Source organism: Pelodiscus sinensis, chromosome 9 (assembly GCF_052426305.1).
Source record: "Pelodiscus sinensis isolate ZL-2025 chromosome 9, ASM5242630v1, whole genome shotgun sequence".
NCBI lineage: Eukaryota > Metazoa > Chordata > Testudines > Trionychidae > Pelodiscus > Pelodiscus sinensis.
The window spans coordinates 25,852,779-25,866,316 of NC_143060.1; the positions used below are offsets into that span (position 1 = coordinate 25,852,779).

Sequence of the window (13,538 nt, forward strand, 5' to 3'; positions counted from 1 at the left end):
CAGGTAATTGAAGAGCTTCTGATACTCATATGGATAGGCCTTTACACTATTTTTCCTATCTCCTCTGCATCAGAATAGTTTGTAGTTTGCTTTTAATATTGACTCATTGAGAAACTATAAGTTCTCCTGAATGCCTTTATCCCTTACATTTTCTTCCCATGAGACCTTACCAATCAGTTCGCTGAGTTTGCCTACTTTTTTGAAGTCCATTGTCCTTAGTTTTCTGCTCTCACTTCTTTTACTTAGAATCAGGAAGTCCACATTGCTTTTCACTTTCCAATTCACAACCAATTCCTCCGTCCCTCAAGTTTTAAAATGTTTACTACCTTCACTTTCTGGAGCAAAAAATGGTCCCCAGTCGGGATGTTGGATATTGTTTATTTTAGTAATTGTATAGCTGCAATAATTTTTAGCGGTTATATATTATTAAAATGGGGGGGTCCAAGCTCCCTGCGGACAGAGGCTGCACCAGCATCCCACAGATGATATAGAAGCAGCAAGGAGAGTGTGTATGTGTGCATATAGTCATTTAGATTAACCGATAAACTCAGGCTTATTGGTTAATCATTTTAAATGACCTATGCTAACATCCCTAGTCCCAAGTACAGGCAGTCCCCGAGTTACGCGGATCCGACTTATGTCGGATCCGCAGTTACGAACGGGGCTGTTCCTCTCCCTGGTCTCCAGCAGACCAGGGGGAGGAAGCAAAGCGGCGGAACACGTGGGCAGTGGACAGGGCTGTCCGCTGCCCACGCGCTCCGTGGCTTGGCTCTGCTTTGCCCCCCCGTCCCCCCCCCGTCCCCCTGGTCTGCAGACCAGGGGGAGGGGGGGCAAAGCAGAGCCAAGCCGCGGAGCGATCAGCTGACAGCCAAGACGCGTCTGGGCTGTCAGCTGATCGCGCGCTCCCCGGCTTGGCTCTGCTTTGCCCCCCCGTCCCCCCCGTCCCCCTGGTCTGCAGACCAGAAAGGGGGGGGGGGGGCAAACCAGAGCCAAGCCGCGGAGCGCGCTGCCAGCTGACAGCCCAGACGCGTCTGGGCTGTCAGCTGGCCGGGTGCTCCGCGGCTTGCTTTGCCCCCCCCTTCCCTGTCCCCCTGGTCTGCAGACCAGGGGGACGGGGGGGGGGGGGCAAAGCAGAGCAAAGCCGCGGAGCACGCGGACAGCGGACAGCCCAGACGTGTCTGGGCTGTCCCGCTGCCCCCGTGCTCCGTGGCTTTGCTCCGGACACCTGTGGTACAGCAGCTAGGGCGCTGCCAGTTGGTCCCGTAGCGCCGCTCTGGTGCTGCCAGTTGGTCCCGTAGCGCTGCCAGTTGGTCCCGTAGCGCCTCGGGCAGAGCAGCTTGGGTGCTGCTGGGTTGATCCAGTAGCGCCGGGAGTGGCGGCGCTACTGGACCAACCCAGCAGCACCCCAGCTGCTCTGCCCCAGGCGTCCCCAAGTCAGCCGCTGCTGAAACTGACCAGCGCCTGACTACAGGAAGCCCCTGCCCCGGGCTTCCTGGAATCAGCCGCTGATCAGTTTCAGCAGCAGCTGACTTGGGGATGCCTGGGGTTCTTAAGTTGAATCTGTATGTAAGTCAGAACTGGCGTCCAGATTCAGCCGCTGTTGAAACTGATCAGTTTCAGCAGCGGCTGAATCTGGACGCCAGTTCCGACTTACATACAGATTCAACTTAAGAACAAACCTACAGTCCCTATTTTGTACGTAACCCGGGGACTGCCTGTAGATTCCAAGAACTTACTGGAAATTGCTTTGCTGTAATATTTTTGGGAAGTTAAATTCCCTTATTGCTTATTTTATTGTTTGTTTGAAATGCCTTCTCTTCCTCTTCTTCCTGATGTGATGATCTATATTAGATGCCTACCATGACTCTATTTTCCCCTTTTTATCTTCCTGGATCTCAGAACACGCTACATTTTTGATCTGTGGTTCCACTTTAATCATAATATAGCTTACATACTAATATTTCCAGTTCTTCATGTATAATTCCCATACTTCTTGCATTTGCATATATGGAAACAAGATGTTGAACAGTTCCCCCGATTTCTCTTTTGTTGCTCCTGTGTCCTGACACTAATTTTCCATGTCCCACCACTCTCCAAAACCTTGTCTTTTATGCCTATCTATGGGCTTTGGTCACTTGCCCATTTTTAACCTCATTTAAAGCTCTCCTCACTAGGAAATAGTCTTCCCCTTGCATGTCAGGTGAACCTCATCTCTTCCCAATATATTTTCTTTTGTTGTGTGATTTAGAAGAGATTACACAGTTAACTTCGTGTTTTTTAACTAGGGTGTTTCTGAAGAAATCTCACTACAGTGTTTAAATATGATATAGAATTAATGAAAAAATTTTTAACAATGCCATGAAGTCACAGAAGGCGGCACTAACCTCCATTGGCTTTAAAGGACTACACAGGCTGACTGGAAACTGAAGCTAGATTGAGACTCAATGGTATAGGGCCAGATTCTGTGCTATGGCTGGTGTCTACTTGGTGTAATAGGGGAAATGTTAAGGATCTAATTATTATTTCCTAATTTCTCTGTCTGCCTGGCCTATGCTCTGGCACTAGTTAGAACAGCCTAAGGGATGCCTTAGAAGGATTGTTCACCAATTGGAGACTATTTGGAAAACATACCTTACATTTGGATCAGAAGGGTTAAGGTGAAGGAGTCCACACTGATAGCTTTTCAGCTCAGAACTCTTTTGCACCTGGAAAATTCTTGGCTGACCAGATAACAGCTAGAATCTGGAGTCACAAAGTGTCCAGTAAAGGGCAGGCAGAGGAAGAGAGAAGAGTATTATTAACAAAAAGTTCCATGCAAAAAACACTTGTCTTATTTCTTTGCCAAGCAGATTGCTCACACAAATTCTGGAGTTGTGAAATTTTATTTTTTTAAATAGTCTTATTCATTTGACAACACGCTAAATTCTCATGCCCGAGAATTGACTCTTCAGATAAAATGTATCCAAAGGGATATATTTTCCTCGAATTCGTCTGTGTAAAGAATTGTTGCATATTTTAGTTGTAAATTATTTTTGGTAAATAAACAATTTAATTGTAGGTGGACTTGGCCTTGGCTCTTTTGAAGCTTGCCTTATTACAGAAGAATTAGCTTATGGATGTACAGGGGTCCAAACCGCTATTGAAGCAAATTCCTTGGGAGTAAGTCTTGTCTCTTTTTCTATTTTTGATACGAGTTTATAAAATACTATTCATTATTTTTAAAAGAATAAATCTTCTTTTGCAGCAAATGCCAGTCATCATTGCAGGAAATGAACAACAGCAGAAGAAATATTTGGGGAGAATGACAGAGGAACCATTGATGTGTGTAAGTGTAAATGACATTTCCCCTACTACACCAAGTAGACACCAGCCACAGAATCTGGCCCTAAATCACTGAGGGTATGTCTACACTACAAAGTTAATTCGAACTAACGAATGTAAGTTCGAATTAATTTTGATAGGCGCTACACTAGCGCTCTGCTAGTTCGAACTAGGTAAACCTCATTCTACGAGGACTAAGCCTATTTCGAACTTACTAGTTCGAATTAAGGGGTGTGTAGCCCCTTAATTTGAACTAGTGGGAGGCTAGCCCTCCCCCGCTTTCCCTGGTGGCCACTCTGGCCAACACCAGGAAAACTCTATTGCCCCCCCTCCCGGCCCCGGACCCTTTAAAGGGGCACGGGCTGGCTACGGTGCCCGTGCGAGGTGCAAGCCTGCCAGCATCCGGCTAGCAGACCCTGCACCTGGCACGGCTCAAGCCAGGCACCCGATGCCCTCCAGCCCTCCCCCTCTTCCCGGGACCAGGCTGGCGGCTCCCGGGAGCTTGGCCGGGACCACAAGAGGCGGGCACCCGCCTGGTCTAGTGCAGACATCGTGGACCTCGTCCACGACCTTCGCACTAGGCACAGGAAAGTGGCCATCTAGGGCAGGAGAGCTGCCAGCCTGGCCACCCAGGAGCAGGTGTGCATGAAAATCAAGGTGGTCCACTGAGACCCCCGACCCTGAGCTTAGAATGGCCGTACTGTGTCAGACCAAAGGTCCGTCTAGTCCAGTAGCCTGTCTGCCGACAGCGGCCAACCCTAGGGACCCTGGAGGGGATGGACCGAAGACAGTGACCAAGCCATTTGTCTTGTGCCATCCCTGTCCAGCCTTCCACAAACTTTGGGCAGGGAACCACTCCTAACTCCTGGCTAATAGCACTCCATGGACCCAACCTCCATCACTTTATCTCACTTCTCTTTAAACTCTGTTCTAGTTGTAGCCTTCACAGCCTCCTGCAGCAAGGAGTTCCACAGGTTGACTCTTTGCTATGTGAAGAACAACTTTCTGTTACTAGTTTGAAGCCTGCTACCCATTCCTTTCCTTTGGTGTCCTCTAGTCCTTCTATTATGGGAACTAATGAAGAACTTTTCTGGATGCACCCTCTCCACCCCACTCATGCTTTTATAGACCTCTATCCTATCCCCCCTCAGTCGCCTCTTTTCTAAACTGAAAAGTCCCAGTCTCTTTAGCCTCTCTTCATATGGGACCTATTCCAAACCTCTGATCATTGTAGTTGCCCTCCCCTCTCCCACCCTCTCTCTTCCCCTCTCCCACCTCCTTTTCCCAGTCTCCCCGAGTTTTGTTCAATAAAGGGAGATTCTATTTTTGACCACACGTTTTCTTTATTTTGTATATCAGGAAGGGGGGCTAGGGAAGGGTAAGTGGAAGGAGGTGAGGGAGGAATGGGGTACGAGCCCCTGATGGGGAGGACTGGGCTGGCTCTGCAGGCTTCTGGGGGTGGAATCTCTCCTGCAGCCCCCCAATTGCTCCCTCTCCCCAGATGGCAGCCTGTGGCAAGTGCAGCCGGTCTGATGGCCGAGTGCTGTGATGTGCCCAGTGTGGGCACTCAGGGCACTCCAAGCCAGGACTGCTTTGCAAGCGGGGCACCCCTGAGAACTGTCTGTCTGGGGTTGGGGTCGGGTCCCTTTAAGCACAGCCCTCGGCTAGCCTGAGACAGCAGGTCCACGCTCTAAGTCCTCATCTGATGCCCTGCCGGCACTGCTTCCGGCCATCCTTAACCCCGGTTCAGGGTCCACTTAATGTGGACATGCTAGTTCGAATTAGCAAAACGCTAATTCGAACTAGTTTTTTTGTCTGGATCCGTTAGTTCGAATTAGCTTAGTTCAAATTAACTAATTAACTAACTTAGTTCGAATTAGCGCTGTAGTGTAGACATACCCTGAGTCTCAATCTAGTTTTGTAGAATCCTTCTGGCCCATGATATCTTCTTTTGCATTCTTCTTCTGAAGAAAATGTAAAGGGATTTGTACTTAATCCAAATAAGTATTTACATATAATTGGACATTACAACTTACTATAAGATGAGGGACAGTAAGTGGAACACATTCAATTAGCATATGCAAGTTCAATTAGCATATTCAATTAGCATATGCAAGTGATATTTTTTTTGTACTGCAAGGTAAACAGTACCGGCACCTTCAGACGCAGTACTGGCATCTCCAGTCAGAGCTCAACAACTTTTCCTCTGGTGTACTGGCACCATTTTTTTTTTTTTTAAACAAAAACACTGAGAACAATCAACCAGAAATCCTAAAGTAGCTGTCACAAAGTGTAATTTTTCTATTGAGAAGAGGAAGCAGATTTTAGAAAAGAAAAATATGGCCCAACTCCTGAAGGGGATCAGAACAATCTGAAGTACTATAAGCTTCCAATAGCTGCTGTATCTAGAAGCTAGTGAGGATTCAGATGTTTACTTCTATAAAGGCTGCATTACTAAGCAGCTAAAAATAAATATAATAAGGTTGTTGAACATGATAGACTTGTAAAAGGCTGTTCCCAATATGAACACATTGATAATAAATCTACAGCCTATATTCCTGACCTCAGATACGTCCGGAAAAGGGATGCAGATTAGACACTTTGGAATAGCAAAATCCGCGGGGGATTTAAATATCCCCTGCGGTATTTGCATTAACATGGCTGCCGCTTTTTTCCGGCTTGGGGATAAGCCGGAGAAAAGCACCAGTCTAGACGTGATTCTCCGGAAAATAAGGATCTTTTCCGGAGGATCTTTTATTCCTACTTGAAAGTAGGAATAAGAGATCCTCCGGAAAAGGGCTTCCTTGTGTTCCATCAGTAATGTGATTTAGGCATATCCTGCAGGGACCATATCCTACAGGTGAGAGAGAAATCCATTCCTTTTTAATCTATGTGTTTTATGCCAACAAGGTGCCATTTTTATTAGTTCCCAACTGCCTACATTACTGGATTTAGACCACATTTTTTTCTATGGGCATGTGAATATCAACTAAAACTTGGAGTGATCACTAGGCTGGGCTGGATTCAAAGTTGCGTCTTAAAAGAGAAGTGTCTAGTATTCTGCTCACAATTTTCATAGAATTATAGAATAGGGTTGGAGACTTACGGCAGTCATCTAGTCCAACCCCTTGCTCAAAGCAGGACCAACTCCAACTAAATCATCCCAGCCAGACCTTTGTCAAGTCTGACCTTAGAGGTTTTTAAGGATGGAGATTCTACCACCTCCCTTGGCAACCCATTCTAGTGCTTCACCACCCTCATAACAAACTAGTTTTTTTTTTTTAAATATCAAACCTATACCTATCCCACTGCAACTAGAGACCATTGCTGCTGCTTCTGTTGTTTGCCAACACTGAGAATAGCTTGGTTTAATCTTTTTTGGAACTCTCCTTTCAGGTAGTTGAAGGCTGCTGTCAGATCCTTCCCCCCCTTTGTTCTTCTCTTCTGCAGACTAAATAAGCCCAGTTCCCTCAGCCTCACCTCATATTTATGCCCCATCCTATAGTCAGTTTCATTCTTCTCTGCTGGACTCTCCAATTTTGTTGATATCCTTTCTGTAGTGGGCCCCCCAAAATGACACAGTACTCCGGATGTGGCCTCAGCATTGCCAAATGGAGAGGAATAATCACTTCTCTTGATCTGCTGGCAATGCTCCTACTAATGTAGGAAATGCTCCTACTAATCTCATTCAATCTCCCAGTAAGGCATCATTACTGTGCACAGACTGAATTATTATCAATGTTAAAATTATGGTTCATCAGGGATGTAAAGATAATAGGGGAAACTTTAAAAATAAAATTGAATTGCTACTCACATCATATACTACTTTTCTGTTACTTCAAAAAGTAAACTGCACAGTATTGCTAGTCAGAATTTTCCATGTTTAGTAATTCATTCTGGAAATTTAAACCTATTAAACATACTTTTGCTTTATATGTACATTTTTGTAAGGCTTTTTTAAATTTGTTTGTGGAAACACATTAAGTGAGGGGGAAAATTCAAGACCATTATAAGTAATAGTTTGATACCTACACAGTGTGATAGTCTGTGCAGTCCTCTTCATTAAATGATGTGACATTTTTGTTATTTGATGTGTTGCTTTTTTTCTTCTTCTTCTTCTTTTAGGCCTACTGCGTAACAGAACCTGGAGCAGGCTCTGATGTGGCTGGTATAAAAACGAGAGCTGAGAAGAAAGGAGATGAATATATCATTAATGGTCAAAAGATGTGGATCACCAATGGTGGCAAAGCTAACTGGTATAATAACTGCTTATTAACTTGCTTTACTATTTCAATTTCTGTGTGTTCATCCCTTCACCATGTTTTATATACAATAGAAAATTTTCTCTAAGATAGGTATTAGGCTCTCTTTTATGGCTCTCTCTTCTAAATCTTCATGTTCATTATACTGTATTTTTATCTGTGATCAATATATCACTACAGAATTTTGCAGCTAACAATATGCACTTCAGTGCCCCACAGGATCTACTAAGGAAACAACCACATAACAAAACTACTGACAGTGTGTTTGATAACAGCATGATTTGAAAACCAGTCAATTCTACCTCTTTTTAATGGGAGGAAAAATGCAGAGGGTGACTTATTTGCACAGTACTCAAAAGAACTTACCTTATTATTCATTACTCTGCCTTGATTGTGTACATGGTCATTGAAATTATTTCTTTCTTCTAGCCACATATACCGCTATCAGACTCTTATCCTTTCCCACATAAGTGGTTATAAATCTCACATTTGTGTGGTGTGTAAAGAGAATACTTCCCAGCTATTCTAAAATTTAGATGATGTTGCTCTGAAGTCTGAAAAAGCCTTTTTTCAGCATTTTTTAAAAAGTACAGTTCCCTCGTTCTATCCTAGTTGATATCTTGTATAGCCTGCTTCAAATAAATCTGTTTAATTGTTCAGGATCTTTAAGGTGTGACCATCTAATAACATCTGTTTTATTCATCAATGAATACAACTGGGGTGACTTTTTCAAATGTGTTACATTTTTATTTTATAAATGAGCTGCAGTTTAGGCTTAGAAAAATAAAATGTATCCCCTTCACGGGATCATATGATACTAATAAAGGTTTTCACACAATCACCTGTTTACCTAATCCTTGATCTGCTATGAAATGGCCAACCTCTGAGATAGTCTTTTCATAACATTCCTAAAGTTTACCAAATAATGTAATATGAACTCATATAGCAGTATGAGAAAAAACTCCTTTGTATCAGTTATTTGTCTTTGTGTAATTTTGTTAGTGATTGGATACCACAGTGATGGCCATACTGGAAGTGCTCGTTAGAAATATTTCTAGTTTACAGCAGGCTGTCCTTGTTCACGTCATCTACCTGAAGAAAAGTACTTAATGCCCACTTCTTAGAATCTTTTGATATGGTTAATATTATATGGAAGGTAGGGATGTTGAATATTGGTTAATTGAATAGTCTAACTTCATGAATTCTTATCGGTTACTCGAGTATTCTAGAGTCCCCTGAAGTGGGGCCAGCAGCCTGTGCACCCCGGCCCTACTACCAAGGAGCCCTCTACCACTGTGTGCTTCTGCCTCCCCTCACAGACTAGCTGCCTAACACAGAGGTAGCAGTTCAGGGTGGCAGCAGCCCCTGTCCAGGGGATTCTGAGCTCCTGGACTCTGTGCAAGCTGGAACTGAGCTGGGCTGCCTGCCCACCTGGCTCCTAATACACTGTGAATGCAGAGCCACAACGGGGGGTGTAATGGACAGGAGGAGTGCTGATCAGCACCTGGTGACTAAAGAGTTAAATTTAGGTAGCTAACAAAGGTGTTGGCCATGATGCGGGGAGAACCAATTCAGATAGAGTTTTGAAATTTGAATTGGATATAGAGTCCTTGCCTGCTTTGTTTGTATGGGAGAGAAAAACCAGGAGTTAAGAGATACAGAATAATTTAAACCCAAGCAGGACTACCATGCCTCCAAAGAATTCGGAGCATTGGAGTGGACTGAACAAAGAGATTGGAAGCAAGTAAAAGGGGAAAAAAGGGGGATCTAGTAACATTCAGGGTATTTTCTGTTTTATTTTGTGGTTTGGTTTGAACTGCTCTGTGTGAATCTATGCTTCCCCTCTCCCTTTACCCTCTAAGCTTTGTTTCCAGAGACTTTTCTCTGCATTTTAACTTGTTTTCCTTAGTTGCTCTGTAACATGTAACAACCAAGTATTCTTTCTAAAGTTTATCTTTTTTTTTTTGTAATAAAAATCACTTTTTTAAGGTGATGATTTGATTGTTGTGTCCTGGAAGGTCTGTCTCTCTGTGTGTACCTGCATGCCTCCGACTGAGGTGTCAGCTACAAGAGACTGCAGCTTGTTTTTCTCTTTTCTTTTTTTAAGCTCTTTTGGAGAAAAAGAGCTTAGGGTACTCCTGGGGCTGGTTTCAAGTGTTCACCCCTGGTTTTAGGGCTAAAAAAAAATCACTTGATGGTAGCAACTTTTGTTTCTCAGAGCCAGGGAATCTGTTACTCTGGGAAGTTTTGGTAGCCATTGCCTAGACGCAAGGTTTTTAATCTCGCTTGCGAGCCCACACTTTCTGCACTCAGAGTGCCAGAGTGGGGATCAGCCCTGACAAGGGGTAGGTCCCGGACCTGGCACAAGCCAGAGCTGAGCTGGTTCCTAATACTCTGTAAATGTAGAGCTGCAGCAGTGGTAAATCCCAGATTCGGCATAAGCCAGGACTGAACCAGGGTGCTGGCCAGCTAGCTAAAAAATTTACTGACAAGGATGTGTGTGGAGGGGGGGAGAGGGAAGTGTGAATGTAGTCTATAGCATTAACTGATAAACTTTTGCTTGTAGGTTAATCAGTTAATTGACTATAGTATTACATCCCTAATTGAAGTATTTATCTTTAAAAAAGAGTTTCTGTTTATCTCTTAATCCTCAAAACAGTTTGAGTCACTCAAGTTTACACAAGTTTACTGTGTGTTTGCACTAGGTATTTTTTATTAGCTCGTTCCAATCCTGACCCAAAAGCCCCTGCAGGCAAAGCCTTTACTGGATTTATTGTGGAAGCAGACAGCCCTGGAATTCATATCGGAAGAAAGGTGGAGTATACATAGATAGATATTTATAAGAGTGCTAGTTAAGACTCTAGGAATTGACACTGAGCTGCTAAAAAAAAGTAGATTTGTAAAAGAAGAAAATACTATTAATTGAATGCTTTTTAACATATTAGGTACACAACATAATTGTGCCTAGCATAAGAAAACTTTTCTGTACCCATTGCTGTTTATATATTGTGACTTGTTTGAAAGATGCTTGAAATAAAATTAGTGGTGACTTGCTAAGTCAATCATATTAGTATTATGGGTTTATTTCAAGTCTGTGAGGCATGGTCACTAGGGATGTTAAGTAATGGTTAACTGGCTAATCAAGTAGTCAATGGAATTTCCATCGATTTCTTGATTAGTTGATAATAGGGGGGCACTTGCTACTGCCGCTGCGGCTCTGCATTTTAAACTACTTTTAAAGTGAAGAGCTGCAGCAGGGTTAGCTCGCGGGGCCAGTGCAAGCCGGGACTGAGCAGTCCAAGCTCATGCCAGCTCCAGGACCACTGTGACTCTACTTTCAGAGGCAGGAGGGTGGGGAGTAGTCACTCAACTACCCAATAAGCCTATGCTTATCAGATAGTTGACTACCTGGCTAGTTGCTTACATCCCTAGTGATCATCTGGATGGTAAAATAAAAAGCTTGATTTGATCTTGTTTATGCTGCTGTAGCTCTGTAAATTACATGTCATGTCATGGATGTTCTAGTTATACCTTTTATAAATTTCCTTTTCAGGAAATTAATATGGGTCAGCGCTGCTCAGATACAAGAGGTATTGTCTTTGAGGATGTGAGAGTACCCAAAGAAAATGTTCTCAGTGCTGAGGGAGTTGGCTTTAAAATTGCTATGGGAGCTTTTGATAAAACCAGACCACCAGTAAGTAGCGGAAATAAGATGCTCTTTCTAAAAAGAGCAAAAGAACTTAATGTAAAAGTACAGAATTCTGATTTTTAATATGTACTGTATTTGAACTATACAGGTAGCAGCAGGTGCTGTTGGGCTAGCACAGAGAGCATTGGATGAAGCTACTAGGTATGCTTTGGAGAGAAAAACCTTTGGAAGACCAATTGTAGAAGTAAGTTAAGTAGAAAGTTACAAGTCATAGTTTTGTAGCATATGCTGTTAAAGATATTCTATTTTCATATGACTATTTTATAGTATGCTTCTACCTGACTCTGCTTTTTAAATGTGAAGTTAAGACTTGAGAGCTCCATATAAAATCATAAATAAAGCTAACGTGGTACTAACTCCAGGAACTTTTAAAGCAGGGATGGGGAACTGTTTTTTGGGTAGGGGCCACTGACCCACAGAAAAATCAGTCAGGGGCCACACACAAAAAATCCTCACTGAAATGGCACCCAACTGAGAAGCAAAAAGACACGCCTGACGTTCCCTCTGCCTGACGTTCCCCTCCCCTATTTTAAAGAATGAGTTGGTTCATGGTAGGTCATTTGAAAGCAGTGTACTGAGATTGAATTACATCAACCAAATACTTCAGTTTCCTTACTTATTGGGCAGGGAGCAGCAGGGAAAAGAAGACTCAATAATAAACTTTTCTTGATATAAAACAGCATACAGACCCCATTAACAATGAAGCTTAACAAACCAGCTGAAAGCTACGTTTTGTGATTGAATAGATTTTTAATTTTTAATTGCTGTATATATACGTGATTATAAGCCCATTCGTTCATAAGCTGCCCCCCCCAGTTTAAAAAAATTGCAAATATCACAAAGACCCATTCATAAGTTGACTCAATATTGATAGTTTGCAAACTTCTTATCCTAGCTCGTCAGCATAAACCGCTGACACATTGTTATGTTTTGTTTACCTGGAGTGTCTGCAGACATGGAATCCTGCAGTTCTCAGTGTCTGTGATTCTCTGTTTCTGACCAAAGGGAGCAGCAGGAAGTGGCAGCCAGCACGTACCTTGGCTCGTGTAGCTTCCTTCAGCTCCCATTGGCTGGAAATGATGAACAGAAGTCAACAGGAGCTGAGGGGCTCTGTGTCTGCAGACTCTGCAAGCAAACAAACTTCCTGCCACACCAGTGGCTTATCCTAACAGTCTGGGAGCCAAAGTTTGCTAACCCCTGTTGTAGATGATGAAATGTTAGTTCAGGACTCGCTTCTTTAAAAAAAGTGATAAAATTTTATTTTTATTCAAATTGTATCCACATGAAATCTGACACTTCCACTTCACAAAATACTAGACCTTACAAAACAATCAGAAAACTACAATGAATGATAATACTATGATAATGGTGTTAGTCTTCTACAGTGTAATTTGATCTCTTGAAGCATGTTGACCATTGGACCTCCTAAGTCTCTAGCCCAGTGGTTCCCAAACTTTTCGGGATCACGCCCCCTTTTTGATTTTTGAGAAACCCTCACGTCCCCTTCTCCCCCAATAGCAGCAAAACTTGTTGAGCACAAAAAAAAAAAAAGGAACTGACCGGGGCCAAAAAACAAAAATAGCAGCACAACTTGAGAGGAGGGAAATTGACCAGGGGGGTGAGGGGAGCTGGGTTGCCTCGCGCCCCCCCCCTGGAATATCTTCATGTCCCCCCCAGGGGGGCATGCCCCCCAGTTTGGGAACCCATGCTCTAGCCAATCTGAAAATATAATAAATAATAGAATCAATGAAAACTTTAATAAAATGTATATAGCCTGTTATCGCCCCAGACATGCCAGTCTGCAGGGCTTCTTTGACATATACAAAGAGCGATTATAATTTTACAATGATAAAGCAGGTGACACACTAAGGTGATCCCCGGCTCAGCTGTGAGGCACTTCAAAGGGGCAGCACAGCATTAATGCGTTAAAAAATATAATGCGTTGATCCTGGACTGCGTTAATCGCAGGCATTAATGCATGTCAATTGACAACCCTAATCAGAAGTTAAAACATGGACTGTAATTTTGAAGGTATGTGACTACATATTTGTTCAGTTATTGTAACAGTTGTTTTTGTTTTGGTTAGATTGCATTTAAAAATCTACTAAAACTTTTGTGTGTTTCTTCTGACTCCAGCTTTTAAAATACAGCAAATTCCACAGCATGGTCAGTTCCTACCCCAGCAGGGCAAACCGCTGGTATATACTTGAGGCATCTGCAGACATGGAGCCTCTCTGCTCCCATTG

General features: G+C 43.2%; 1 protein-coding gene across 1 annotated transcript in view; it reads left to right on the forward strand.

Moving 5' to 3' along the window:
- Positions 1 to 13,538, forward strand: part of ACADM (acyl-CoA dehydrogenase medium chain) — a 53,258-nt gene that overhangs the window by 18,776 nt on the left and 20,944 nt on the right. Inside the window, exons 5-10 of the mRNA XM_075936274.2 lie at positions 3,059 to 3,159; positions 3,245 to 3,325; positions 7,447 to 7,577; positions 10,289 to 10,397; positions 11,137 to 11,277; positions 11,381 to 11,476. Coding sequence (XP_075792389.2) covers positions 3,059 to 3,159; positions 3,245 to 3,325; positions 7,447 to 7,577; positions 10,289 to 10,397; positions 11,137 to 11,277; positions 11,381 to 11,476 — 659 coding nt within the window. The remainder of the gene's footprint in view (positions 1 to 3,058; positions 3,160 to 3,244; positions 3,326 to 7,446; positions 7,578 to 10,288; positions 10,398 to 11,136; positions 11,278 to 11,380; positions 11,477 to 13,538) is intronic.